The sequence below is a fragment of the Dermochelys coriacea genome, chromosome 23 (genome assembly GCF_009764565.3).
Source record: "Dermochelys coriacea isolate rDerCor1 chromosome 23, rDerCor1.pri.v4, whole genome shotgun sequence".
Classification (NCBI taxonomy): domain Eukaryota; kingdom Metazoa; phylum Chordata; order Testudines; family Dermochelyidae; genus Dermochelys; species Dermochelys coriacea.
In genome coordinates this window covers 14,942,226-14,970,188 of record NC_050090.1, presented here as the reverse complement: position 1 = coordinate 14,970,188, position 27,963 = coordinate 14,942,226, and the positions used below count along the sequence as shown (strand labels likewise).

The 27,963-nt window shown below is 63.7% G+C and overlaps 2 protein-coding genes across 3 annotated transcripts; both read left to right on the top strand.

Moving 5' to 3' along the window:
• Nucleotides 1-448: 448 nt before the first annotated feature.
• On the top strand, nt 449-9,687 carry LOC119847191 (protein kinase C and casein kinase substrate in neurons 2 protein-like). Of its 2 annotated transcripts, none has more exons than XM_038381744.2 (10): nt 449-707; nt 2,587-2,654; nt 2,931-3,087; nt 3,447-3,682; nt 4,071-4,226; nt 5,034-5,209; nt 7,208-7,328; nt 8,167-8,267; nt 8,556-8,650; nt 9,218-9,687. In XM_038381744.2, exons 2-10 carry the CDS (start codon nt 2,595-2,597, stop codon nt 9,328-9,330), a joined length of 1,215 nt encoding a protein of 404 aa, XP_038237672.1. In that variant the 5' UTR covers nt 449-707; nt 2,587-2,594; the 3' UTR covers nt 9,331-9,687. The 2 variants fall into 2 exon arrangements, with proteins under 2 accessions (XP_038237672.1, XP_043357049.1); XM_043501114.1 differs by lacking the exon at nt 449-707 and adding an exon at nt 2,144-2,285.
• A 1,382-nt stretch (nt 9,688-11,069) lies between these two features.
• Nucleotides 11,070-18,397, top strand: NAPSA (napsin A aspartic peptidase). The gene is made up of 10 exons (XM_038381389.2): nt 11,070-11,131; nt 12,645-12,789; nt 13,198-13,321; nt 14,307-14,425; nt 14,632-14,831; nt 15,480-15,599; nt 16,888-17,056; nt 17,206-17,304; nt 17,771-17,949; nt 18,394-18,397. Exons 1-10 carry the CDS (start codon nt 11,070-11,072, stop codon nt 18,395-18,397), a joined length of 1,221 nt encoding a protein of 406 aa, XP_038237317.1.
• The last annotated feature ends 9,566 nt before the right edge of the window (nt 18,398-27,963 follow it).

Below are 27,963 nucleotides of genomic sequence, written 5' to 3'. Positions count from 1 at the left end.
GGCACGGGGTGTCCCAACCCCACGTCTGCCCCTGGGGACGGCTGGCTCTGGGCCCCGAGCAGCCCCATGGCAGCAGGAAGGGGCGGGTGGGGGGTGGCCATGCCTCCATCTAAGCTGCCTGGAAATAGCCCAGCGGAACAGCTGCCACAGCTGTCAGGCCCTGAACAAGCCTGGCACGCGCCCCACTCGGGGTGGGGCGGCCGGGGCATGTCGGGAATGGTGACGTGTGTGTGAGAGCTTTGCAGCCCTGTGAGCTTCCCCGCAGCAGTGCCCCCAAGCCAGGGACTCTGGCGCTGCGAGCTTCCCCCAGCAGTGCCCTCAAGCCAGGGATTCCCGGTGCTGTGAGCTTCCCCCCAGCAGTGCCCCCAAACTGGAGTCCCCAATGCGGCCAGCTTCCCCCCAGCAGTGCCGCCAAGCCAGGGATGCCGGTGCTGTGAGCTCCCCCACAGCAGTGCCCCCAGCTGGGGACCTCAGCGCTGCAAACTTTCTCATGGCAGTGCCTCCAGCCGGGGACCCCAGTGCTGCGAGCTTCCCCACAGCAGCGTCCAGCCAGGCCCTTTGAGCTGTGCGGGGAGCCGAAGGGGTTAACAGCCCATGTGTGTCGAGAGCCCCCAGCCCCCTCCCCCTGAAATCTGACATTCCCTGCCCAGGAATCCTGGAGCTGCCCGCCCCTGCAGAGAGGGAGAGACACCCAGAGAGGGGAAGGGGTGAGTGTAAAGGAGGGTAACTGGGCTGGGACCCCCTCCCACCAACACTACCGCCCATGTTGCCAGATGATGTGTCCCAGCTGGGGAGGAGTGGGGTGTGGGGGAGGACAGGAGGGATTATGGAGCACTGGGGGGCTGGGAGGAGGGGGGTGGGGGTAGGAATCGGCGGGGGCTCAGAGGACGGGGTGGGGAGATCAGGGCTGAGAGAAGGGGAGAATTGGGGCACAGGGAGTGGGGAGATGGGAATTGGGGGTGGGCAGTGGGGGGCAGGGGGGCTCTTTGGTTGGGAGACAGGTCTGCACAGCTGCTAGGAGAGATTAGGGGTTTCCATGGGACGGGGGGAGGCAGGGGGGCAGAGAAGAGGGTGGGGCGCCAGAGTCAGGAGGGAGCAAGCAGGATAAGGGGAGAAACTCACTCATGGCCCTTCCCCCATGTTGCTGCCCCCCCCCACGGGCACTGGTGGGTCCTGGCCCCCCCATTCTTCCCTTCGGCCGTTATTTTCCCTGCTTCCTGGCCAGTGCAAGTGGCTGGAAAATCGAGGCGCAGATGCCAGGAGCGGGGGAGGACGGGGGGAGGGGGGGAGTGGAAGGAGTGGGGCAGGGCCAGAGGGGGGCTGAGGGGAGGGGGGCAGGGCCAGGAAGCCTGTTCTCTGCCCCTACCCCCCCACACACATTTAATTTTTTTCCAATTTCTCACCCCGAGTCAACCCTGGTCCCGGCCGGGGGCAGGGGGAGATGGGACCGGGAAGGGGGACACACTCCAGGGGTGGGGGAGAGGGAAGAGTAGGGGGCACATCCCTGGGGGTCCGGAGAAGAGGCCCACGGGGAAGGGGCAATGATTCCAGGTGGGGAGCCAGCCCCAGCCACATGGTGCCTCAGGGTCCAGGTCATATAGGGGCGGCCGAGATACCTGCCCAGCTGCAGGGGGAGGGAGCAGCCCCCGATGGAGCCAGCAGCCCCCCCCAAAAAAGGGCAAGACCTGTCCCACTAAGGCGGAGGCTTGGGTCCCCGCATCCAGGCCTGGCTGCCATGGAGGGAGACGCCACGGCGACCCCTAGCGATGCCAGCAAGGCCCTTGGCAATGCCACGGTAGCCCTGAGCGACACCACGGTGACCCCTCATGATGTCAGCAAGGCCCTTGGCAATGTCATGGTAGCCCCGAGCGACACCACGGCGACCCCTAGCGATGCCAGCAAGGCCCTTGGCAATGCCATGGTGATCCCTAGCGACCTCGGTGCAGCCCTTGGCAATGCCACGGTAGCCCCTAGCGGCCCCATGGCAACCCCTAGCAAGGTGGGGGTGGCTCCGGGGAAGACGGGCGATGGTGGAAGCAGGGTGCCCCTGACCCCAGTACCGGCACCGCCCTGACAGCCCCCCAATGACAGGCGGGGGGGCGATGCAGGAGCCAGCCCCATCGGCCTCCTGGCTGGGGCTGGTCCATGGCACGGCTCCAACTTCCCTAACTGCTAACACATGTCGTTCCCCGCGCCGCCCGTCTCCACATCAGCGCCTGACCCCCCCAGCCACCCTGCGCTGCAGCCGGGCTTTGTCGGGCCCCGGGCAGCGCCAGCCCCACAAGGTACCGGCCGAGGGGGCCGGAGGGGGGCGCGTGGGCCTGGAGCGTGGCCAGGGGTTCCCTGTGGAGCTGGGGGTTTCCCGTGGGGCTGTGGCGGGGCCATGGGGCACACTGACTGGGCAGGTTTGGCCATGGGGAGAGAAGGTCATTGGGGGGGAGCTTGAGGAGGGGACTCTAGTCTTACTGTGGGGGTGCAAGTAAGAGGGGGTTCAGGCTCCGGCAGCGGGTCCCCCTGGAGGGCTGGGGGAGTGGCCATCTGGGCAGGTCTCACCACCCCCACCCCCATTTTGCCCCCTCCCCCCAGGTTGGACCATGTCGGAGATCTACAGTGAGGTGGCCGGCGACGAGCCCCCCAGCGACAGCTTCTGGATGGTGAGCGGCTGGGGGGAGGGGGAGCGGCTGAGGGGGCCATGGGAGGGGCAGTGATGGGGGGCTCGGACCCTGCAGTGGAGTTCTGGGTGGGACTGGCTCTAGGGCTGAGGGGTGGCTTGGCTGTTGGGGAGGAGATGGGGGGGTACGCGTAGGACCCCCTCATCTCCTCCCCCCAGCTTCTTCCCCAAACACCCCCCCAGGGCGACATGGGGGGCGTGAAATGGAGCGGGGCTCCTGCTGGGCCTGACCCCCCCCACATGTCTGCCCCCCCTCCAGCCGAACCGGTACCAGCGCACGGTGCGGCGGCTGGAGGAGGGGTCCCAGGTGTGCGACCAGCTGGTCAGCTGCTTCCGGGACCGGGCGCGGATCGAAGGCAGCTACGCCCGGCACATGGGGGCCTGGGTGCAGAAGTGGCGCCCCCTGGTGGATGCGAGTGAGTCCCCACCCCCTGCCCCTCGCAGCACGGTGCCCCCTACCGACCTCCCTGCTGAGCCCCCCTGCAGCATGGCGCCCCCTGCTGAGCCCCCCTGCAGCACGTCACCCCCTACCGAGCCCCCTGCCCACCCTCCCCGCAGCCCAGCGCCCCCTGCTGAGCCTCCTGCCCCACCCCCCTGCAACGCAGCGCCCCCGACTGAGCCCTCCACCCCTCTGCAGCCCAACGCCCCCTACCGAACCCGCCACCCTCCCCACAGCCCAGCGTCCCCTATTGAGCCCCCCACCCCACGACCCTACAGCCCAGCGTCCCCTGCCGAGCCCCCGGAGCACAGTGCCCCCATCTCCACCCTCCCGCAGGCCCCCTGTATGGCTCGGTGCGCCGGGCCTGGCAGGCCTTCCTGGACTCCACGGAGCGGCTGAGCCGGCTGCACCGGGACACGCAGCGGGCGCTGGTGGCGGAGGAGCTGGCCCGCGTGCGGGGCTGGCAGCGGGACAACTATCACCGCAAGCTGCTGGGCAGGTTCCGCGAGGCCCGCGAGCTGGAGAGCGGCTTCCGGCGCGCCCAGAAACCCTGGGCCCGCCGCCTGCACAAGGTGGGTGCTGCGGGGGGCGGGGGCTGTCCATGGGGGGGCACTGCATGGGGCGCCACGCTGCGGGGCGCTGCCCGGATAACACGGAGCAGGGGGTGGGCTGCTGCGGTGGGGGCTGTGCATAAGGGTGCTGCCCAGGGGGCAGGGCGCTGCATGGGGGCAATCATGGGGGTACCTTGGGGGCGCTGCATGGGGCCCAGTGTAGGGGGGGGTGCATTCTGAGTGGGGGGTGCTGCACAGGGGGGCACTGGTGGAGGTTGTGGGGAGGTTACAGGAATATGGGAGGGTCAGGGGGGCCACAGGGTGGGAGTCAGCGGGGCTGCGGGGGAGGGATTAGGGGCCCTGGGGGTCCCAGCCGCAGTTGCAGCCCCTCGTTTCGCCCCTCCCCCAGGTGGAGAAGGCCAAAGCCTTGTACCACCGGGCCTGCCGCAAGGAGCACGTGGCTGCGGGGCGGGAGCAGCAAGCCCCGGGGGGCCCCCCGTTGGCCCCCGACCGCCAGCGGGCCCTGCGGGAGGAGCGCCAGCGCCACACCCTGGAGACGCACAAGGTGGGCGCACCCGGCCGCAGACCCCTCTCCCCGGGCCATGGTCCCAGCACTGGATCCAACTTCGGGACAGCCTCGGGGAGGCCTCCGTCCGTGGGCTGGACCCCCAGGGGTCCCGCTTTTCCATCAGGGTCAGCCCCACGGCTCCTCTGCCTCTTTGGAGCCTGCAGCCCCCCCGGCTTGCCCCCCCCAGCAACAGACCTCCCAAAGAGCCCCGTACCCCCTGGGGGGCAACCCACCCCCTCCTGTGCCACCCAGCTGGCGGGACGGGACTCTCCTTGGGTAGCACAGCGAGGAGTTGCCCCCTGGACCGCTCTGGCGCTCCGGAGCCTGGTCTAGCGTCGACCCCCCCAGCTCCCGCTCGGTCCCAGTCCCTGCTTGGGGGCACCAGCCCCCCCGCTCCTCCGCCCTTTGCTCCCTGGCTGGTCAGATCCGGCCAGCCGCCCCGCCACGGCCGTTAGTTGCCAGGTAGCCAATGTCCCAGTTTTTGTCTTCGTGGGCTCTCCAGTGCCTGGCTGCAGCCCCAGACAGCCGGTGTGGGTCACAGCTGCGATTCTGGGCCTCCGCAGGGAGTATCCAGCCTTGTGCTACCCACAGGACACGGTGTAGTTCATAGGAGAAACTGAGGCACACACCGTGCTCCTCCAACTGACTGCAGAAAATTCCCTTGCCCTCCTCGTTTGTCCAGACTGCTGGACTCCCCCGCCCCGCCACTCGCCCCTGCCGAACGGGTCCATAGGAGGCCCGTTCTTCTCCTGGCCTAGGGGCTGCCCCTGCTCCCAGGGCCCCCCTGACACCCCTGCCCCCCAGGAGCGGCAGCACTACGAGCAGGCGCTGGCGGAGCTGACCCGCGCCAGCCCGCGCTATGTGGAGGAGATGGAGTCGGTCTTCGAGCAGGGCCAGGAGTTCGAGCAGAGACGCATTGAGTTCCTCAAGGAGGCCTTGGCAGCTCTGCAGCGCCGGCTGGACCCCACCGCCCACCCCGGGTAAGAGAGACCACCCCTCCCCCGCCAGCTGGACCCCACCGCCCATCCCGGGTAAGAGAGACCCCCCTCCCCCGCCAGCTGGACCCCACCGCCCACCCCAGGTAAGAGAGACCCCCCTCCCCCGCCAGCTGGAACCCACCGCCCACCCCAGGTAAGAGACAACCCCCTCCCCCACCAGCTGGACCCCACCACCCATCCCGGGTAAGCGAGACCACCTGTCCCCCGCCATCTGGACCCCACCGCCCACCCCGGGTAAGAGAGACCACCCCTCCCCCGCCAGCTGGACCCCACCGCCCATCCCGGGTAAGAGAGACCCCCCTCCCCCGCCAGCTGGACCCCACCGCCCACCCCAGGTAAGAGAGACCCCCCTCCCCCGCCAGCTGGAACCCACCGCCCACCCCAGGTAAGAGACAACCCCCTCCCCCGCCGGCTGGACCCCACCGCCCTCCCCCACCAGCTGGACCCCACCACCCATCCCGGGTAAGCGAGACCACCTGTCCCCCGCCATCTGGACCCCACCGCCCACCCCGGGTAAGAGAGACCACCCCTCCCCCGCCAGCTGGACCCCACCGCCCATCCTGGGTAAGAGAGACCCCCCTCCCCCGCCAGCTGGACCTCACCGCCCACCCCGGGTTAGAGAGACCACCCCTCCCCCACCAGCTGGACCCCACCGCCCTCCCCGGGTAAGAGAGACCCCCCTCCCCCGCCAGCTGGACCTCACCGCCCACCCTGGGTAAGAGAGACCCCCCTCCCTCACCAGCTGGACACCACCGCTCACCCCAGGTAAGAGAGAACCCCCTCCCCCACCGGCTGGACCCCACCGCCCTCCCCCACCAGCTGGACCCCACCGCCCATCCTGGGTAAGAGAGACCCCCTCCCCCGCCAGCTGGACCCCACCGCCCATCCCGGGTAAGAGAGACCCCCCTCCCCCACTGGCTGGACCCCACCGCCCGCCCCAGGTAAGAGAGAACCCCCTCCCCCGCCGGCTGGACCCCACCGCCCTCCCCCACCACTGGACCCCACTGCCCATCCCGGGTAAGAGAGACCCCCCTCCCCCGCCAGCTGAACCCCACCGCCCACCCCAGGTAAGAGACAACCCCCTCCCCCGCCGGCTGGACCCCACCGCCCTCCCCCGCCAGCTGGACCCCACCACCCATCCCGGGTAAGCGAGACCACCCGTCCCCTGCCATCTGGACCCCACCGCCCACCCCAGGTAAGAGAGACCCCCCTCCCCTGCCAGCTGGACCCCACCACCTGCCCCAGCTAAGAGAGACCCCCCCTCCCCCGCCAGCTGGACCCCACCGCCCACCCCAGGTATGAGAGATCCCCCTCCCCCGCCGGCTGGACCTCACCACCCGCCCCCACCAGCTGGACCCCACCGCCCATCCTGGGTAAGAGAGACCCCCCCCTCCGCCAGCTGGACCCCACCGCCCACCCCAGATAAGAGAGACCCCCCTCCCCTGAAAGCTGGACCCCACCGCCCGCCACGAGTAAGGGAGACCCCCCCTCCCCCGCCGGCTGGACCCACTGCCCACCCCGGCTAAGAGAGACCCCCCTCCCCCACCGGCTAGACCCCACCGCCCGCCCTGGCAAGAGAGACCCCCCTCCCCCACCGGCTAGACCCCATCGCCCACTCCAGCATGAGAGACCCCCCTCTCCCACCGGCTAGACCCCACCGCCCGCCCCGGCAAGAGAGACCCCCCTCCCCCACCGGCTAGACCCCACCGCCCACTCCGTCAAGAGAGACCCCCCTCCCCCGCTGGCTGGACTCCACCGCCTGTCCTGGGTAAGAGAGACCCACCTCCCCTGTCAGCTGGACCCCACTGCCCGCCCCGGGTGGGATCAATGGCAGGGGAGCACATTGGGTCTGCAGGTGGGAGGCTGCTGGGGAAGCCGGGCTGGGCCAGTTGTGGGGGTGCAGGGGAGGAGTTGTGGGGGAGGGAGGAGGCTGGGTCAGGGGGCTGGACTGAGACAAATCCCCCCCACCCCCCCCCGCAGGGTGCAGGCTGCACAGACCCAGCTCCGCCAGGCCATCGGCGACATCAGCGCCCGCCAGGACCTGGACTGGTGGCGCCGCCAGCGCGGGCCCGGCATGGCCATGGCATGGCCCGAGTTCGAGGTGAGAAATGCCCCCCCACCCTGTCACGAAGCCAGGCAGGACCTTGGGGGACCCTCCTCTCTCGGAGCTACTGTCCCCAGGGCAAGACGCTGCCCCAGCTTCCACCTTCCTGGGGCTGACCCCGGAGCCTCCAGCCTCCCCTGCCCCACCCTGCGCTTCCTGCAGTGAGTCCGCACAGGGGCGTGGTCCTGGGGGAGCCAGAGGGTCCTGCCCCCCGACTCCGCAGTCAGACGTGACTCTCAGCCAGCCGGGGACACAGAAGGTTTATTAGCCGGCAGGAACAAGGTCTAAACCAGAGCTTGTTAGCACAGAAATCAGGGACTTTCAGCCAAGTCCAGCTTTCGGGTCAGGGAGCCAAGAGCCAGGGCTCTGGTCCTCCCCCTGGCACCCCAAGACTCACTCGCTCCCAGCCGCCTGGCTCCTGCCCTGCCCGTTGCTCCTCCTCTGGCCTTTGTCTCGCTTCCCGGGCCAAGAGTCCCCTGGTTACATCCCCCCTGCTGGGTCTCAGGTTTTCGAAGGGGGCAGCCAAAGCATCCCTGCAGGCAGCTGGAGCAGCCCCCACAAAAGTCACCCCCCCCATTCCCACCACCCAGGCATTGGTGCAGCACACAGGGAAACTGAGGCACACATGGCATCCATGCAAAACAGCAGGAAACACACACAACACAACAAGGGAAAATCCCCACTTCATCACATCCCCCCGCCCCGCACCGCAGCCGCGGGTCCAGCTCTGGGCCCATCTCCATGGGAAACCCCAGAGCTCCCCCCACCCCCCAAGCAAGTAGGGGTCTGGCTGGGAGTCCCCCCAGGGCTGAGCCCCCATTTCCTCCCCCCCCAGGCATGGAGCCCGGAGTGGGAGCAACCGAGCCCCAAGGCGCCGCCACCGGTGCAGGAGGAGGAGAAGGTGACGCTGCAGAGCATCCGCCCAGCCCTGGGCAGGTAAGCGGGGGGGGGCGGCCAGGGGCAGGCGAGCGGGGTGGACAACCCAATAATGCCCCAGCCCCCCAGGACACCTACGCTGACCCACCAGCCTCCCTTCACCGCCCCTGGAAACCCTATAACAACACACCAGCCTCTTGGAAAACCCTGCCCTACCCCCAGCCTGCATGGGGCAGCCCCCCAGTTTGGGAGGGAGTGGGGGAGGCCCTTGGGACGATGCGGGGGGGCTCGGGTGTGGGCTTGTCCCCCAGGAGCTCTGCCCCCTCATTGTCTCCCCTGCCACCGCAGCGCGGCTGAGGTGCCAGCGCCGGTTCTGGGCCAGCGGGTTCGGGCCATTTACGACTATGCCGGGCAGGAGCCGGACGAGCTGAGCTTCACTGCGGGTGAGTGACCTCCGGGGGGACTCTGTCCCCCCCCCCGAGCTCCCCCAGCTCTTCCCCCCCTGCCGCTGGGCCTCCCCAGCCCATACCCCGGCTGGGCCATGACCTCCTAAACCCGCTGGACCCCCCCAACTCCTCCCCCGGTTGGGCCCTGACCCCTCTCGACCCTCCAGCCCATCCGCCGGCTGGCCTCTGACCCCCTCAACTCCCTCACTAAGCCCTTCCCCCAACACAGCCCACCGCCACCCCACATACCCCCTTCCCCCAACAGACCCCCTCCATGGACCTCATCCCCCACCCCTCCTGAGTGGATCCCCATCCATGCTCCACTGAGCCCATTCCCCGACAGACCCCATCCCACACAGCCCCTGATGGATCCCCCTACCCCCGCATGGACCCCATCCCCGTTAACAGACCCCACACACCACTGAGCCCATCCCCCAACTGACCCCTCCCCTTATGCACCCAAACCCCACTGACTCTCCCCCCCCACCTCACCCCACACTCCCCCAACTGGCCTACAGACCCAGTGACTCCCCCCGCCCCCTAACGCGCTGCCTGTCCTTGCAGGGGAGGAGCTGACAAAGCTGGAGGAGCAGGACCCCCAGGGCTGGTGCAAGGGGGTGACGGACAGGGGGCGCGTGGGGCTGTACCCCGCCAACTACGTCCAGCCAGTGCCCTGACCTCAGCGCCCCTCTCCGTGGAGGCCTGCACCCCACCACCCACCGTCAACTGCGGCAGGGAAGGGAAGGGGGGACCCTGCCCAGACTCCCCCAAACCCTGCCCTGCTGACCCCTGCAACAGCCAGCCCCCCCTTTCCCCAACTGGCCCCAATCCACAGGCCCACCTGCCCAGGGGGTGGGGGCTGTTGGGGGAGAGATCTCAGGGGAGCCCTGATCCCACCCATCCCCCAGGCCCACTTCAGCCCCTGATGTCTGCCACCCCCATGACCCCATCTACGATCCCCCCCCAGGTCCCTCATGTCTGGGACACCCCCGGCTCTTACAGAAACAACAATAAAATCTTGAAACCCCCCACCCGCAGAGTCTGAATCCATCCCTGATGTGCAGCAGCTCCCCCCGGCAACTGCGCCTCACTGCAGGGGCACCGGCAGAGCTGGTGGGGGGAGCCGAGGGCCGGGCTAGCAGGGGGCTGCGGGTCGGGTGTGAGGGGCACCGGCAGGGCTGAGGAACAGTAGATGGGGCAGGGTAGATGGGCCAAGGGGGGCTATAGGGAAGGTTATAGTACAGGGAGGGGGCTATGGGGGGGTTATGGGGCTCTGGGGAAGGGGGTGGGGAAGGGGTGTGGGGGAGGGTTATGGTGCAAGTTGGGGGGCTGTGGGGAGGGCGTGGGGGTGGGGGAGGGTTATGGGGAAGGGGACGGGAGGGGGTTGTGGGAAGATCTATGAGGTTGTGGGGGGAGGATTATGGTGCAGGTTGGGGGCTGTGGGGAGGGCTATGGGGCTGTGGAGGATCGGGTGGGGGAAGGGTCATGGTGCATGGAGGGGGCAGTGGGGAAGGTTATGGAGCTGTGGGAGGTGGGGGAGGGCTATGGGGCTGTGTGGGGAGGGTTATGGTGCAGGTTGGGGGGGCTGTGGGGTGGGCTATGGGGCTGTGGGGAAGGGGGTGGGAGGGGCTGTGGTGAGGGCTATGGGGCTGTGTGGGTTGAGAGGGTTGGGGGGCTGTGGGGAAGGGGTGGGTTATGGTGCAGGCTGGGGGGCTGTGGAGCAGTCTATGAGGCTGTGAGGAAGGGGAGGGTTAGGGTGCAGGTTGGGGGGCTGTGGGGCAGTCTATGAGGCTGTGGGGAAGGGGAGGGTTAGGGTGCAGGTTGCGGGGCTGTGGGACAGGCTGTGGGGAAGGGGAGGGTTAGGTTGCAGATTGGGGGCTGTGGGGTGGTCTGTGGGGAAGGGGAGGGTTAGGGTGCAGGGTGGGGGCTGTGGAGAAGGGGAGAGTTAGGGTGCAGGTTGGGGGGCTGTGGGGCGGGCTATGGGGCTGTAGGAGTGGGGAGGGTTAGGGTGCAGGTTGGGGGGCTGTGGGGCAGGCTGTGGGGATGGGGGAGGGTTAGGTTGCAGGTTGGGGGGCTATGGGGAGGGGGCAGGGGTTGAAGGGGGCCAAGGGGCAGGGGCAGGAGCCCCCCGCTGGCTCAGCGCCCGGCTCCCGCCCCCAGGCAGGGCTTGGGGCTCACCCGGGGCACCCCGCCCGCAGCCTGCCCTCGCCGGCCGAGCCAGGGCCAATGGGGCGCTGCACCCCGGCAGGCCGGGGCCAATCCGAGCCCGAGCCCCGGGGCTCCCGGCCAATCAGGCGCTGCACCCCAGGTGACCCAGCCAATGGGAGGAGGCGGTTCCCGAGCTCCCGGCGGGGGCTGAGCGGCTCCCTGGCCTGGGGACAGACGGGCCGAGAGCGGCCGCCGCACTGGAGCGAGGATGGGGGTCCCGAGCTCTGCCGCCCTCCTGCTGCTGGCGCTGGGCACCCAGGCGCTGATCCGGTGAGGGCCCCGTACGCCTGGGTCCTGTCGGGGGGAGTGGGGTCTAGTGGTTAGAGCAGGTGGGGGTGGGGAGTCAGGACTCCTGGGATCTCTCCCCGGCTCTGGGAGGGGAGTGAGGTCTAGTGGTTAGAGCAGGTGGGGGTGGGGAGTCAGGACTCCTGGGTTCTCTCCGCAGCTCTGGGAGGGGAGTGGGGTCTAGTGGTTAGAGCAGGCGGGGGTGGGGAGTCAGGACTCCTGGGTTCTCTCCCCGGCTCTGGGAGGGGAGTGGGGTCTAGTGGTTAGAGCAGGTGGGGGTGGGGAGTCAGGACTCCTGGGTTCTCTCCGCAGCTCTGGGAGGGGAGTGGGGTCTAGTGGTTAGAGCTGGAGGGGCTGGGAACCAGGACTCCTAGGTTCTCTCCCCGGCTCTGGGAGGGGAGTGGGGTCTAGTGGTTAGAGCAGGTGGGGTGGGGAGTCTGGACTCCTGGGTTCTCTCCCCGGCTCTGGGAGGGGAGTGGGGTCTAGTGGTTAGAGCAGGTGGGGGTGGGGAGTCAGGACTCCTGGGTTCTCTCCCCGGCTCTGGGAGGGGAGTGGGGTCTAGTGGTTGGAGCAGGTGAGGGTGGGGAGTCAGGACTCCTGGGTTCTCTCCGCGGCTCTGGGAGGGGAGTGGGGTCTAGTGGTTAGAGCTGGAGGGGCTGGGAACCAGGACTCCTGGGTTCTCTCCCCGGCTCTGGGAGGGGAGTGGGGTCTAGTGGTTAGAAGTGGGGTGGCTGGGAACGAGGACACCTGGGTTCTCTCCCCGGCTCCGGGAGGGGAGTGGGGTCTAGTGGTTAGATCAGGTGGGGTGGGGAGTCTGGATTCCTGGGTTCTCTCCCCGGCTCTGGGAGGGGAGTGGGATCTAGTGGTTAGAAGTGGGGTGGCTGGGAACTAGGACACCTGGGTTCTATCCCAGCTCGAAGAGGGAAGTGGAGTCTAGTGGTTAGAACTGGGGGGGCGAGGTTGGGAGCCAGGGCACCTGGGTTCTCTCCCAGCTGAGGGAGGGAGGGAGGGAGGGTGCAAGCGGGGTCATGGCCTGGATGAGGCAGGTGCCAGCATGGGCAGGGGCTGCCTGGCAAGGGAGATCAAAGGATCCCGGTGCCCCACACACTGGCGGTTCCAGCTCCCGGCACCCCCCAGGGATTTCTGAGCTCGCCCCACCCAGCCAGTCCCCCGACCAGTCCGGCCAGTTCCAGGCCGCAGCATGGGACTGGTACCTCCACTGCTCCCACCCTCCCACAGAGCAGGGACTGGCTGACTCAGTGGGGCAGGGAATGGGGCATGGGGCCTGTCCGCTCTGGGGTGCACCGGCTCCCATCTGGCCCCAGGGCGGGGGACTGGCTGGCTGGGGCGTGGGGAAGGGGGCATGGGGCCTCTCCCCTCTGGGGGGTGCCAGGTCCCACCCAGCCCCAGGACAGGGACTGGCTGGCTCAGGGGGGTTAGGGGAGGTCCGGGGGGGTCCCGTGGTTTCCCTGCACTGACCCCACCCTCCCTCCGACAGGATCCCCCTGCGGAAGTTCCCTTCAGTCCGGAGCCGGTTTGGTGGGACAGGGCTCCCCGTCACCGACCTGGGGACTGGCGGGGGGCCGGGCAGGGGTTCCCACAGCCGCTCAGCTGCCCCCCATCGTCTGCACAACTACATGGATGTGAGTCAGCCCCCAAACCCGGCCCTGGGGCAGCTCAGCCTGGGGGAACTGGGCTGAAAGGGAGGGGGGCTGTGCTGGGGGGTAGTTTGGGGGGCAGGGGCTCTGTGAGGCTGGGGCTGGGGGGCAGGGGATGGCACTGGGGGGCTGAGAGAGGGGGGTGGCTCTGTGGGGCCAGGGCTGGGGGGCAGGGGATGGCACTGGGGGGTTGGAGGGCTGGGAGAGGGCAGTAGCTCTGGGGGGCTGGGGCTGGAGGGCAGGGGACGGCACTGGGGGGCTGGGAGAGGGGGGTGGCTCTGTGGGGCCAGGGCTGGGGGGCAAGGGATGGCACTGGGAGGTTGGGGGGCTGGGAGAGGGCGATGGCTCTGGGGGGCCGGGCTGGGTGCTGACCCTCAGCACTGACCCCCCCAGGCCCAGTTCTATGGGGAGATCGGGGTCGGGACGCCCCCCCAGCAGTTCAACGTCATCTTTGACACGGGCTCGTCCAACCTGTGGGTGCCTTCGGCCAGCTGCTACCTCCAGCACCTGGCGTGCTGTGAGTGGGGGCCCAGGGGGTGCCGGCGGGCTGGGGGGTGTCCGTCTGTCCTTCCTCTCCCCCCTCTGTCCCCAGGGGTGCTGGGGGGGCTCTGTTGGGGGGGGCTGTGTCTGACTCTCCTGATGCCCCCCAGGGGGCTATGTTGGGGGGGCTGTGTCTGTCTCTCCTGACCCCCCCCGTCATGGCATCCCCAGGCGATGCTCTGGAGCTGCCCCCTACGACCCAGCCAGGATCCAAGGGGGACCCTCCTCTCTCGGAGCTACTGTCCCCAGGGCAAGACACTGCCCCAGCTTCCACCTTCCTGGGGCTGACCCCAGAGCCTCCAGCCTCCCCTGCCCCACCCTGTGCTTCCCGCAGCAAGTCCGCACGCGGGGGGGGGGTCCTGGGGGAGCCAGAGGGTCCTGCCCCCCAACTCCGCAGTCAGACGTGACTCTCAGCCAGCCGGGGACACAGAAGGTTTATTAGCCGACAGGAACATGGTCTAAACCAGAGCTGGTAGGTACAGACCAGGACCCCTTAGTCAGGTCCATCTTGGGGGGGCAGGGAGGCCAGAGCCCCATCTGGGCCTCCCTCCATTTCCCCAGCCAGCCCCAAACTGAGACTCTCCCGCCCTCCTCTGGCCTTTGTCCCTTTCCCAGGCCAGGAGGCCACCTGATCCCTTTGTTCTCCAGCCCCTTCAGTTGGCACCTTGCAGCGGAGGGGGGGCCCAGGCCATCAGCTGCCAGGAGATGGGGTATCGGCCATTCTCTGTGCAGACCCCATCACACTGGCCCTCTAGGGCTCATCATTAATCACACTCCCTTATCCCCCCACCTAGATACTTAAGAACTGCCTGGGGAAACTGAGGCACCCACACCGTATTCAGAGAGAACATTAAGAACAATACCGCTTTGTCACATCTCTCCCCCCAGGGGATGAACAGGGAGGCTCCGTCGCGGGGGGAGAGGGCTGTGTCTGTCTCTCCTGACTCCCCCTCTCCCTGCAGGGGTGCACACTCACTACTACTCACTCTTCTCCTGCACCCACAAACGCAACCACACCAAGTTCTCCATCCGCTACGGGAGTGGCAGCCTGAAGGGCTTCCTCAGCCAGGACATGGTCACCGTGAGTGGGGGCCAGGATGCCTGGGTTCTCTCCCCGGCTCTGGGAGGGGAGGGGGGCTGGTGGTTGGAGCAGGGGGGAGGGGCTGGAGGCCTGCACACCTGGGTTCTCTCACCGGCTCTGGGAGGGGAGTGGGGGCTGGTGGTTGGAGCAGGGAGGAGTGGCTGGGAGCCAGGATTCCTGGGTTCTCTCCCTGGCTCTGCTCCCAGGTGTCCAACCTGACGGTGGAGAATCAGACGTTCGCTGAGGCCGTGGACCTGCCAGGGCTGGTGTTCGTGGCAACCAAGTTTGACGGGATCCTGGGGATGGGGTACCCCAGCCTCTCGGTGTGCGGGGTCACCCCCGTCTTCGACAACATGATGGCGCAGGGGCTGCTGGACGAGAATGTCTTCTCCTTCCACCTCCGCAGGTCAGAGCCTCTGGTGCCCAGAGCCCCCCAGCACCCAGAGCCCCCGGTGCCCGGACCTCTGAGTTCCCAGGTGTCCTTCGACCCCAGAGCCCCCCAGCACCCAGACCCCTGAGCCCCCCAGTGTCCTCAGATCCTTGGAACCTGGACCCCCTGATGTCCTCAGATACCCAGTTCCTGGACCCCCAAACCCCTCCAGTGTCCTTTGACTCTAGCACCCAGACCCCTGAGGCGCCCGGTGTCCTTGGACCCCCAGCGCCCGGACCCCTGAACCCCTCGGTGTCCTCAGATCCCTGGCACCTAGACCCCAAAGCCCTCCATGCCCAGACCCTGGAGTGCCTGGAGCCCCCTGGCATCTCTGGACTCCCAGTGTCCGGACCCCTGAGCCCCCTGGTGCCCAGACCCTGAAGCCCCTCCTCCACCCCCGGTGTCCCCAAACCCACAGTGCCCAACTCAGCACCCAATCCCCCCACCCCCAAACCCTCATTCCCCCACAGGAGCTCCGGCCTTGACCCCCTGTCACCCCAAAGCCCCTGTCCCCTTGCCAACACCCCAGTCAGCCCCCCTGCCCCCTCCTGCCTGAGATCTCAGTGCCCACCTCCCCTGCCCTCCAGGCTCAGCCCCCAAGCTCTCTCTCACCCCTGGTTGCAGGGGCTCGGCAGAGGATGGGGGCGAGCTGCTACTGGGGGGCACGGACCCGGGGCTGTACGAGGGGGACCTGCATTACGTGCCTGTGTCCCGCAAGGCCTACTGGCAGATCAAGGTGGACAAGTGAGTACCCCCCCAGACTCCTCTGGAACCCCCTGGACCCGCCCCCAAAGCCTTCGGATCCCCCGGAACCCCCTGGACCCTCCTAGAGCCCCTGGAATCCCCTGGGCCGCCCTAAAGCCTCCGGAACCCCTGGGGCCCCCTAAAGCCTCCAGAACCCCCCCTAAAGCCTTTGGATCCCCCGGAACCCCCCTAGAGCCTCCAGACTCCCCTAGAGCCTCTGGACCCCCAGAACCCCCGGCCCCCTAAAGCCTCTGGAGCCCCCCGGACCTCCCCAGCCCTCTGGATCCCCCTGGGACCACCACTCCCCCGAGCCTTTGGACCCCGCTGAGCCTCTGGACCCCCGTGAACCCCTGGACCTCCATCTGATGCCCAGACCCTCCCCCAGACCTCCCCACCCCAGGGCCCCCCTGACCCCCCTGGATCCCCTCCCGACCCCAGGATCTCCCTCAACCCCCAGATTACCAGTACCCCCAAACCTCTGGACTCTCCCTGACCCCCTGGCCCCCACCTGACTCCCAGACCCCCCCCCGACCTCTGCAACCTTCTGGACCCCTCTGGGACTCCTTCTGGCGCCCAGAACCTCCCCCAAGCCCCTGGACCCCCCATAGCCTCCAGACACACACCCATGAACCCCACCTGACCCCTGGTAGCCCCGGATCTCCCCGACCGTCTGGACACCCTGGGACCCCTCCCAGCCCTCAGAACCATCCCCCCCAAGCCATTGGACCCTGCCCTGAGCCTCTGGACCCTCCCCAACCCCCTGAACCCCCACCTGACTCCCAGAACCCCCCAGGGTCCCCCAAACGCTCTGGACCCCCACCCGACCCCCAGAACCCCTGGACACACCCCCACCCAGCCCTCAGTAAAACCCTGGATCCCCACCTGACCCACAGGCCTCTTGACCACCTGGACCCCTACCTGACAGACAGATCCCCTGACCTCCCCAGACCCCACAACCCCCCAGACCACCACTCGACCTCCAGAACTACTCTTGGACCCCCACCCAACCCCCCTGGACCCTTCTGGACCCTCACAGATGCCCACTTGACCCTCCTGGGTCCCTGATCCCCCCCTGCCTCCCCCAAACCACCCCTAGCCCCCTGCTCGGTCCCAAAAACCAGGCCCAGACCCCACAGTCAACCCCCCCAGCCCACCCTTGAACCCCCATCCAGTCCCCAAATCCCTCCCCACCCCCTATCCTCCCTCCACCCCCTGAACTCTGATTACTCCCCTTGACTCCCCTCCCCCCATTCCCCTGACCGCCTCTCCCGGCCTCCCCTCTCTGCAGGATCCGGGTGAAGAAGTCCCAGGGCGGGCACTGGTGCAAGGGGCCGGCTCTCTGCCGGGGGGGCTGCCAGGCCATTGTGGATACGGGCACCTCCCTCATTGCGGGCCCCAGCAAGGAGATCAAGAAGCTGCACAAAGCCCTGGGACCCTTCCACGCCCTCAAGGGGCAGGTAAGGGGGCCGGATGCCTGGGTTCTAGCCACGGGGCCTAGTGGTTAGAGCAGGGGGGCTGGGAGCCATGACTCCTGGGTTCTCGTGCATGCTGCCCCCCCTGCTGGTGGACTGTCTAACACCCCTCCCACCCCTGCGCTCTCCCCCAGTACCTGCTGGATTGCGACCAGCTCTCAGCCCTGCCCGAGGTCTCCTTCGTGCTGCGGGGGAAGCCCTTCAACCTGACAGGGGAGCAGTACATACGGAAGGTGAGGGTCCCCCTGGGAGCTGGGGGGCGATGCTGGGACAGGCTGGGCCCATGGTGGGCTGGGGGCTGCTGCTGGGATTGTCTGGCCTGGGGACGCTGGGACTTGGGCAGCGGCAGGTGGGGACTAGCTGGGCTTGTGGGGGGCAGAAGGGGGGAGCTGTGCATATGGGGAGGCAAGAATGGGGGATGCTGGGCCCACGGGGGCATGGAATGGGCCCATTAGGGGAAAAGGGGGGGCCAGGGGATGATGCTGGGCTCACAGGGTGGGGGGCATGGGCCCATGGGGGGCAGGGAGGCCGTGCTGGGGGGTGCTGGGCCCAAGGGAGAGGGGGGCATGGGCCCATGGGGGGCAGGAGGGCAGTGCTGGGGGGCGCTGGACCCAGGGAGGAAGGGGTGGCAAGTTGCTGGGCCCACAGGGTCCATCCCAGGCCTGGCCTGACCCCCCTCCCACATCTCCCCCCATCCAGGTGACGCAGCTGGGCATCAACATGTGTGTCAGTGGCTTCATGGCCCTGGATGTGCCCCCCCCCGCTGGCCCCCTCTGGATCTTGGGAGACGTCTTCCTGGGCCAGTACTACTCAGTGTTCGACCGGGAACGGGACCGCATGGGACTGGCACGGGCCAAGTCGCCCCCTCCCCCAGCACCGCAAGAGACACCCCCACCCAGCACCACGGGGAGCCCCATAACCCACCCCCCAGTCCTGAGCACCCCCCAGCCCACGGCACACACTGAGGCCTCAGGACACCTGGGTTCCACCCACAGCTCTGGGAGGGGAGGGGGATCTAGTGGTTAGAGTGGGGGAGCGGGGCTGGTGTCACAGAGTGTGGGGGAGTCAGGGCCCTGCACCCCCGACTTCCTGCGATTCACCGAGACTCTCCGCCAGCCAGTAACATAGAAGGTTTATTAGACGACAGGAATACATCCCAAAACAGGACCCCTCAGTCAGGTCCATCTTGGGGGGTGGGGAGCCCAGACCCAAGTTCTGGGCCTCCCCCGTCTCCCCAGCCAGCCCCAAACTGAAACCCCTTCCCACTGCCTCCCCCAGCCACCCCCCTCAGGCCCTCCTCCAGCCTTTGTCCAGTTTCCCAGGTAGAAGGTGTGACCTGGCCCCAACCCCCTCCTTGGCTCAGGTTACGAAGGGCAGCCGCCATCCCTTATGTGCTGGTATTACCCCTCACTGAAGTCACTTCCTTATTTCCCATCAGTCTAGTATTGGTGCAGTACCCCAGGGAAACTGAGGCATGCCCCGTCTCAGCTTGCTGGGCAGGGGTGAGCCAATCTGAGAGGGGGATTGTTTCCAGGGAGGAGCCAACTGCTGTCTCAGGGAACAGATCTACTCAAGGGTCATCTCCCTGCTCCTCCCAATGTCCACACACGGCCAACACCACATTCTCCCTGTCGTAATATGGCTTCATCATATTCACATGGTACACCCGGCAGTGGTGCGCCCGGTTCAACAGCTCCACCACATAGTTTAGTTGCTTGACGATCTTGAAAGGGCCCTCCTGGGCGGCCTGTAGTTTGTTTTTCCTCACGGGGATGAGAACCATCACCTGGTCCCCGGTAGCGTAGGCGCGGGCCCGCACCGTGCGGTCATACCAGGCCTTCTGCTTCCTCTGAGCTCTGGCCAGATTCTCCCTGGCCAGGCCCATGAGCTCAGCAAGTCTCTCTCGGAAGGTCAGGACATACTCCACCACTGACTCTCCATCGGGAGTGGCCTTCCCCTCCCATTCGTCTCTCATCAGGTCCAGGGGGCCCCTCACCCTCCTTCCATATAACAGTTCGAAAGGCGAAAACCCAGTAGACTCCTGGGGCACCTCCCTGTACGCGAACAGCAGGTGAGGTAAATACTTGTCCCAATCCTGCGGGTGCTGGTCCATAAAGGTTTTCAGCATCATCTTTACCATCCCATTGAACCTCTCCACCAGCCCATTGGACTGGGGGTGATATGCTGAGCCCCAGATGTGCTGGACCCCACATTTCTCCCACAAGCACTGGAGCAGGGCCGGCATGAAGTTGGACCCTTGGTCTGTCAAAACTTCCTTGGGAAACCCCACTCGGCTGAAAATGGTCAGGAGCGCATCTGCCATGGTGTCTGCTTTGGTAGAAGACAAGGCCGCTGACTTGGGGTAGCGGGTGGTGAAATCTACCACCACCAGGATATATTTCTTCCCCGACCAGGTCGTCTTGCTGAGAGGCCCCACTATGTCCATGGCCACCTTCTGGAAAGGCTCCTCTATGATGGGCAAAGGTCTCAAAGCCGCTTTCCCCTTGTCTCGGGCCTTCCCCACTCTCTGACAGGGGTTGCAGGATCGGCAATACCGCCGGACAGTGGTAAAGACCCCAGGCCAGTAAAAGTTCTGTACAGCCTCTGCCGGGTGCGCCGGATTCCCTGGTGCCCTGCGAGAGGGATGTCATGGGCCAGGTACAGGAGCTTGCGGTGATACTTCTGGGGGACCACCAGCTGCCTCTGGATCCCCCATGACTCCACTTCCCCTGGGGGAGCCCATTCTTGGTTCAGGAACCCCTTTTCCCACAGGAACCTCTCCAGGCAGCCTCTCCCCATGGTCCGTACCACCCTGAGGTCGGCCAGGTCCCTGAGCTTCTGCAAGGAGGGATCTTTCTGCAACTCGGCCTGGAACTCAGCGGCTGGGGACAGGATGGGCACCTGCTCCCTCTCACCGGCTGGGTCTGGAGCCGCAGCCCCTCTGAGCCTTGTCCCTGGGCGCTCCCTCCCCACAGGGGTAGGGTCCTGCACCTCCAGTGAGGTACCCTCCCCGAGGTCAGGGCGTAGTACCCTTTGCCGGCTCTGGCTACGGGTCCCAACTAGGGCGTTCTGGGGGTTGCCTGGCCAATCCTCTAGGTCACCCCCCCATCAAAACCTCAGTGCATAAATGGTGGTGCACCCCCATGTCCTTGGGGCCCTCCTCGGCCCCCCCACTTCAGCTGTACCCTCGCCACGGGCACCTTGAATGGGGTCCCTCCCACATCCATCAGGGTTAGGTAGGTATCGGGCACCACCCAATCTGGGGCCAACACCTTGGGCAGGTCCAGCGTCACCTCAGTGCCCATATCCCAGTATCCATTGACCTTCCTCCCACCCACCTCCAGTGCAACAAGGCACTCGCTCCGCAGGGCCAGCCCCGCGGCCACCCCATACCCTGAGAACCCTGAGTCCGGAGCATCCAGCCCTGAGGGGAGCTGGTCTGGGCTCTCCTCCCTCCTGAGGAGTGGGTAAGCTGCCAGCCCCCCTGCCTATGAAGCCTGCCCCCCTCCAGCTGGGTCCCTGCCCAGTTAACCTTGTGTGGGTTCGGTCTGCTCAGTCTGTCCTTGAGCCTGGAGCATTGGGTCTGTATGTGGCCCCTCTGCCCACAGTAATAACAAGTCACATCACACTGGTCCCCTTGAGCCGGGTGGTTGTTCCTGAGGCTGGTTGTTCCCCTTGGGAGGGCGTTCTCACATTCCCCCTTTGGGGGGGCCCCAGGGTGACTCTCTCTGCATCATGGTGGGCGTGTTCCTTTGGGACTCCTCCCTGCCGACCCCTGACTCTTCACGAACTCTTCGGCCAGCTGCCCTGTGTGTCGCCGGTTCTCTGGTGTTTTGTCCCCCAACCACCTCCTCAGGTCAGCAGGGCAGTGCTCATACAGGTGCTCCAGTACCATCAGTTGAAGCACGTCCTCCTTCATCTGGGCCCCATCTGCCCACTTGTGGACGTATCCCCCATTCGACAGATCAGTCCCAGATATGTGTCCTCAGGGGCTTTACGCTGTCTCTGGAACTTTTCCCGGTACACCTCAGGCGTCAGCCCGAACCCGCGAAGCAGGGCCTTTTTGAGCAGTTCATCGTCCTCTGCCTCTGCCCCTTCCATTCGCCTGTACAGCCCCCCAGCTCTGGGGTCCAGTAAGGGGGTGAGGAACCGGAGCCTGTCGGCAGGGTCAACCCTGTGCAGTCTGCAGGCCGCCTCAGAGGCCATCAGGAATTCATCTGTGTCCTCCCCTTCCTTCCACTGGGCCAGGATGCGCTGATCAAAGCTCCACTCGCCGCAGCGGGGGGCTCTCTGCTCCTCAACCTGACCAACCCCAGTTCATGCTGCCGCTGTTTCTCCCCATTCTCCAGTTCATGCTGCCTCAGCTCCTGCTCTTTTGGTTTTATCTCCCTCTCCCATTCCAGCCGCCTCAGCTCCAGCGCCGGGGAGCTTGGTCGTTAGGATCCCCTGCTGGCTGCAGAGTCCCGGTGTCCCCGGGTTTTACCTGGCTCCTTCCAGCCCCTCCCCTAGCCATAGATCGGAGGGGCCTCGGAGTGTCCTTGGCATCAGTCTGACCTCTCCCAGCCAGGACAGACACTCAGAGACGGGGATCGAATCCTCCCCCTCCAGCTGGGCAATCAGCTGTGCTTTGGTGAGCTTCCCAACGTGCAGCCCCCTCTGCTTGCACAGCTCGACCAGCTCCCTCTCAAGGCGATGGTTATACATCTCCCCGCTGGTCCCAAGTTGTTGTGGACTCGCAGGCCTGGGTGCTCTCAGCTCCCCACGGTTTCCAGGAAGAGCCCCGACCGTGCAGCCCTTCTCCAGGTCACCACCTCTTTCCCAGGGTCAAGCCACAGACTCCTCCGCCCCTGGAACTGCTCACCAGGGGGACCTCAGTTCCTGCAACAGTCCTTCTCGCTGGTCACCCGCTCCCAGGGGTTAAACATAGCTTCTCCACCCCCTGAAACTACTCCTCTCTGAGCCTTCAGCACGCCTGATGCTCGTCAATCCCCTTTCATTTTACTGCTCCCCAGTTACTTACTGCAGGAAGCGCCATCCATGGGGTGCAGTAGGTCTCACCACTACCACCAGTTGTCATGGAGTGTGGGGGAGTCAAGGCTCGGCACCCCCCACTTCCTGCGATTCCCCAGGACTCTCAGCCGGCCAGTAACACAGAAGGTTTATTAGCCAACAGGAACACAGCCCAAAACAGAGCTTGTAAGTACAGAGAACAGGACCCCTCAGTCAGGTCCCTCTTGCGGGGGGGGAGCCCAGACCCAGGTTCTGGGCCTCCCCCCCACCTCCCCCGCTAGCCAACTCCAAACTGAAACCCCCTCCAGCTGCCTTCCCCAGCCAGCCCCTGCTCCTGCCTTTGTCCGGTTTCCAGGGCAGAAGGTGTCACTGGCCCCATCCCCCTCCTGGGCTCAGGTTATGCAGGGAAACCGCCACCCTTTGCGCTGGCTGCCAGGTATCATCCCTCAGTGATGTCACCCCCTTATTTCCTATCCCTAGCTAGTATTGGTGCAGCACCTCAGGGAAACTGAGGCACACCCTGTGTTAGCAGAGGACAGTAAACTAGTAAAACTCCCCTGCACCATTCCCAGGTTAACACTCCCCCCTCCTCTGACACAGCTGGGAGCCAGGACTCCTGGGTTCTCTCCCCAGCTCTGGGAGCAGAGCGGGGTGTAGTGGTCAGAGCAGGGGGAGGGGTTGCTTTGGGGTGAGGCCAGGGGTGAAAGTAAAAACAGCTCTTACCAGTAGGGGTCCCTCTCTCTCTTCCCCCCCTGGAAGGAGCGGGGCCTCGGACAGAAGGGGCAGGGCCAGGGGTGGAAGTAAGTTACATTTCTTACCCCTACAGTCCAAACACAAGCCACCCACCTCCCCAACATACTTCATGGATCCCTCCCATTGCATGACTTAGCTATAGAAAATAAAGCTACTATTACTACTACCAGTTCTCTCTGTAATAAAACTTTACCATTGGAATAAGCCTGAAAACTCACTGTCACATTTTTCTCCTTGTCCTCCCTCCTCCTCCACCTCCAGCCAGGCTGCTGACAGGGCTAGACTCAGTGCTTCCCTGAACCCCCGCACTCTGCAGGGGCTCCCCTCTAGCTTGGAGCTGGGAGCATGGGCAGTGGCTGAGGGAGAAGCCTCCCCAGGTAACCTGCTGCCTGCATAGGAACAGTTTAAACTTAGCTGTTCACTCCATGGTCTGACCCGCAGAATTAGGGGCTATTTCTGGCTTCCTTGTTAATTTCACTCACGGTTGCTGTGGCGGGGGGGGGAGGGTGTACCAAAGTCTGGGCAATTCTTTTCTGGCCCCTGGATGAGGCGATCTTCAATAATATAATACACAAAAAATACAATCAAAATCAGGAACCATTTCCAAGTTCAAATCTATCCCATTCCCTCCCCAGCAGAGGATCATGGTTGTGATGTCCAAACTGCTTGCAGATCCTCTTTGAAATGTTACTGTTTAAAAAAACAACAACAAAAGATGGAGAACATGGTGGGATGATGTGTTCTGATGAGCGGGGGTTATTCTGGGCAAAGCAATTTTGGTAAAACAACTAAAGAGTCACAGGGAAAGCAAATAGCCCCATAGACCAAACCACAAAGGGACTGGAGGGGAAAACTGGATATTCAGGGAAATTATTGCGATGATACTGTTATTAAGGTGTCTTACACCAGTATCGTTTATTCCCCTTCCCCTTCCTGTACAAAAATAGCTATACCAGGGGAAGCACATTTAGATACTTAGAGAAAGTTTTGTCAATTTCAGCCTCCGCACTCTGCAGGACACCGACACCCACAAAACAAAAAGAGATCTGAGCCCCTGTGTCCTAAGGACATTTCAGGGGTTTAATTCAATATATAGAGTGGAATGAAAACTACTATTTCTTTCAAAAGAGGCACAATCATTTCCCTGAATATCCAGTTTTCCCCTCCAGTCCCTTTGTGGTTTGGTCTATGGGGCTATTTGCTTTCCCTGTGAATCTTTAGTTGTTTCACCAAAATTGCTTTGCCCAAAATAAGCCCCGCTCATCAGAACACATCTTCCCACCATGTTCTCCATCTTTTGTTGCTGTTTTTTTAAACAGTAACATTTCAAAGAGGATCTGCAAGCAGTTTGGACATCACAACCATGATCCTCTGCTGGGGAGGGAATGGGATAGATTTGAACTTGGAAATGGTTCCTGATTTTGATTGTATTTTTTGTGTATTATATTATTGAAGATCGCCTCATCCAGGGGCCAGAAAAGAATTGCCCAGACTTTGGTACACCCTCCCGCCCCCGCAACCGTGAGTGAAATTAACAAGGAAGCCAGAAATAGCCCCTAATTCTGCGGGTCAGACTGCGGAGTGAACAGCTAAGTTTAAACTGTTCCTATGCAGGCAGCAGGCTATCTGGGGAGGCTTCTCCCTCAGCCACTGCCAATGCTGCCAGCTCCAAGCTAGAGGGGAGCCCCCGGTGAGTGCGGGGGTCGGGGGAATGGGGAGCCTAGCTGCTGGAGGAGGAGAGGGGGAGAAACAACAAACAAATGTGAGTGAGGTTTCCATTTGCAAGCTTTTATTAGCTTTGAGTTTGAACTTTTTGTTCTGCAGCCAAAAGAGGTAAAAGTCAGCCAGTACTGAATGCTCCACTTATTTGCCAGTACACTACTGCATGTTTTTTTTACCGGTACTCTGTACCGGACCGGACCGGCTTACTTTCACCTCTGGGTGAGGCCTTAATGTCTCAGCAGCACACCCAGCAGGTACAAAGTGTTACTTGGAACCCTCCTGCCCCCCCCTCCAGTACAGACCCCCCCACCCCCGACCCCTCCATGCTCTAGCAAGTAGTAGAGAGAGGCTGGACTCGGAGGGCCTGGGCAAAGCCAGGCCCTGCCACTGAGCAATCACCTGCTCAGCCTGCCTGGTCATGGAAATGGGAAAACGTGGAGTGCATGTATCCTTCCTGTGTGTAAATGCATCCGATGAAGTGAGCTGTAGCTCACGAAAGCTTATGCTCTAATAAATTTGTTAGTCTCTAAGGTGCCACAAGTCCTCCTTTTCTTCTTCCTATGTGTGTTTATGTGTCCGTGTGTCCTCCCTGAGTGTCCATGTGTGCTCCCCGTGTGTCTGTCCCATGTGTATCTGTGGGCTCTCTCCATGTGCCGTCCCAGCCTGCACAGACAGCGGCTTGGCAGCCCTCCCCAGCACCACCCAGAGAGGCCACAGGCTCGGTTCAGGTGGCAAAGGCACCCAACGCCCCGGCTCTGTGGCTACATGTGTCTCGGCCTCCCCAGGCAATGCTCTGGATCTGCTCCCTGTGAAGCCAGGCAGGACTCTGGGGAGGCTCCTCTCCGGGAGCAGCCGGTCTGCAGGACACACAGCTCACCCGGCTTCCCTCTTCCTGGGACTGACCCCAGAGCATTCAGCATCCTCTGCCCCTCCGGGTGTGTCCCACAGCAAGTCCACCCAGGCGGGGTCCTGGGGAAGCCAGAGGGTCCTGCCCCCCAACTCCGCAGTCACACGTGACTCTCAGCCAGCCAGTAACACAGAAGGTTTATTAGACGACAGGAACATGGTCTAACACAGAGCTTGTAGGTGCAGAGAACAGGACCCCTCAGCTGGGTTCATTTTGGGGGGCAGGGAGCCAGCCAACCACGTCTGCACTTCACTCCATGTCCCCAGCCAGCCCCAAACTGAAACTCTTCCCAGCCCCCCTCCCCCCACCTCCTCTGGGCTTTGTCCCTTTCCGGGCCAGGAGGCACCTGATTCCTTTGTTCTCCGACCCTTTAGCTCTCACCTTGTGGGGGGGGGGGGGGCAGGCCATCAGTTGCCAGGAAACAGGGTGTAGGCCCTTCTCTGTGTCCAGACTCCTGCACACACCTGCCTCTAGGGCTCTGCAATGATCATACACCCTTATCCCACCACCTAGATACTTAAGAACTGCCTAGGGTAAACTGAGGCACCCCCACGCTATTCAGAACAGTCCCTCTTCTTCACACCCCCATCTTGACCTGGGCCACATACTGTTCACTTACAGAACTAGCATGGAGACATGCCTTTCTCAACAACCTTGTCTCCCCAACAAGCTGGCCAAACAGCCACTTGGTTATAGGACTGTTTAACTTTCTTAACAGCTTTCACTTCATCTGAGACCTTCTCAAAGCCATCTACACTGGATCTTTCAACAGGGAAGTCAGTGGCTTCATTCACAACTGAAAATTTCTGGCTGTTAGGAACTGAAACTTTCTGGATTAACAGGTTTCAGAGTAGCAGCCGTGTTAGTCTGTATTCGCAAAAAGAAAAGGAGGACTTGTGGCACCTTAGAGACTAACAAATTTATTTGAGCATAAGCTTTCGTGAGCTACAGCTCACTTCATTGGATTCATTGGATTAAATCACTTTCACACCCTTCAGTGGCAGTAAACTGCTTGCAAAGACTCCATGAGGATTCCTTTCCCTAGGGGCTTTTCTATGCAACAATTCACCCTTCACAGAAATTCTGACCTTACCCTCTTCACCTAGGGCTTGCTCTAGAGAAACACTTTCCTGAGCAACAACAGACACTTTCTGGGTCTCGCTTACATCCAGAGTCACCTCTGGCCCATCAGGCGGATTCCTACATAATCCCCTTTCAGGCAAACTGACAGACTTCCTAGATAAAAGGTTAGAAGCATTTTCCTTCCCTTTGCCACACACAAGTTCAGGAATCTTTTCCTTCTTGCTACAGGTTTCCACACCCTCAGTAGGTAACACAATCAAATCACCTTTCTGCTCTCCTTGTGCCCTGGCTAGGATCTCACCCTGATTAGACAGAGTTGCTACAGCCTTTCCCAGTCATACACTAGCAACAGGCAAAATACAAGCACCAGAATTGTCTGGTCTCTGAGATTTTACATAGACGCTAACTGGATGCGACCTAGTTACAGGGTCATTCTCCCTAGAAGACACAAACTTAGGGCCATTCCCTTCCTGGGCTTTAGCTGAATCCAGAACCAACTCTGAGACAACTGCACCGTTCTCAACCATCACAGGCTGAAAGGCCCCTTCTGTCTGCTCCACAGACAAAGAAGAGCCGGACACACTTTCTCCTTTACCAGACACACAGCTCAGGATCTCATTCCCCTGGTCCCAGCACACAGGGTTGTTCACAGACAACTGCTTGGAGACTGGGGTAGCTCCCTACATAGGCAGATGTGACGAAGCGGGACTGTTCTTAATGTTTCCTCTGAATAGTATGGGGGTGCCTCAGTTTCCCCATGCAGTTCTTAAGTATCTAGGGAGTGGGATAAGGGTGTATGATCATTGCAGAGCCCTAGAGGACAGGTGTGTGCAGGGGTCTGTACACATAGGATGGCTGACACCCTGTTTCCTGGCAACTTGTGGCCTGGCCCTTGCCCCTGCAAGGTGAGAGCTAAAGGGTTGGAGAACAAAGGAATCAGGTGCCCTCCTGGCCCAGGAAAGGGACAAAGCCCAGAGGAGGTGGGGGGAGAGGGGCTGGAGACAGTTTCAGTTTGGGGCTGGCTGGGGACGAGGAGTGAAGTACAGACGTGGTTGGCTGGCTCCCTGCCCCCCAAAATGGACCCAGCTGAGGGGTCCTGTTCTCAGGAAGGGGGAAGCCGGGTGAGCTGTGTGTCCTACAGACCGGTTGCTCCTGGAAAGGAGACTCCCCAGAGTCCTGACCGGCTTCATAGGGAGCAGATCCAGAGCATCGCCCGGGGACTCCGTGACAGCAAGTCAATACCCCTGACAGACACAGGCTATTTCCTTCACTGTCACAATTCTCCACCCAGGTAACAGGTAAGGTCCAGGGACACTCATCTTCCACTCTCCTCGCCTTCCCACCCTGCTGACTAGACAAAGCCACAGCTCACAAGGCTGCCTAGGCTCTTCCAAACTTTCCTTACCAAGCACCTTGC

Bases quoted from the DNA above. Each gene is read 5' to 3' on its own strand.
- LOC119847191 (XM_043501114.1), top strand. From the start codon at position 2,180: ATGTCGTTCCCCGCGCCGCCCGTCTCCACATCAGCGCCTGACCCCCCC. The intron at 2,286-2,586 runs GTACCGGCCGAG...CCCTCCCCCCAG, and splicing joins GGCAGCGCCAGCCCCACAAG to GTTGGACCATGTCGGAGATC. The intron at 2,655-2,930 runs GTGAGCGGCTGG...CCCCCCCTCCAG, and splicing joins CCAGCGACAGCTTCTGGATG to CCGAACCGGTACCAGCGCAC.
- NAPSA (XM_038381389.2), top strand. From the start codon at position 11,070: ATGGGGGTCCCGAGCTCTGCCGCCCTCCTGCTGCTGGCGCTGGGCACC. The intron at 13,322-14,306 runs GTGAGTGGGGGC...CTCTCCCTGCAG, and splicing joins CCTCCAGCACCTGGCGTGCT to GGGTGCACACTCACTACTAC. The intron at 15,600-16,887 runs GTGAGTACCCCC...CCCTCTCTGCAG, and splicing joins TGGCAGATCAAGGTGGACAA to GATCCGGGTGAAGAAGTCCC.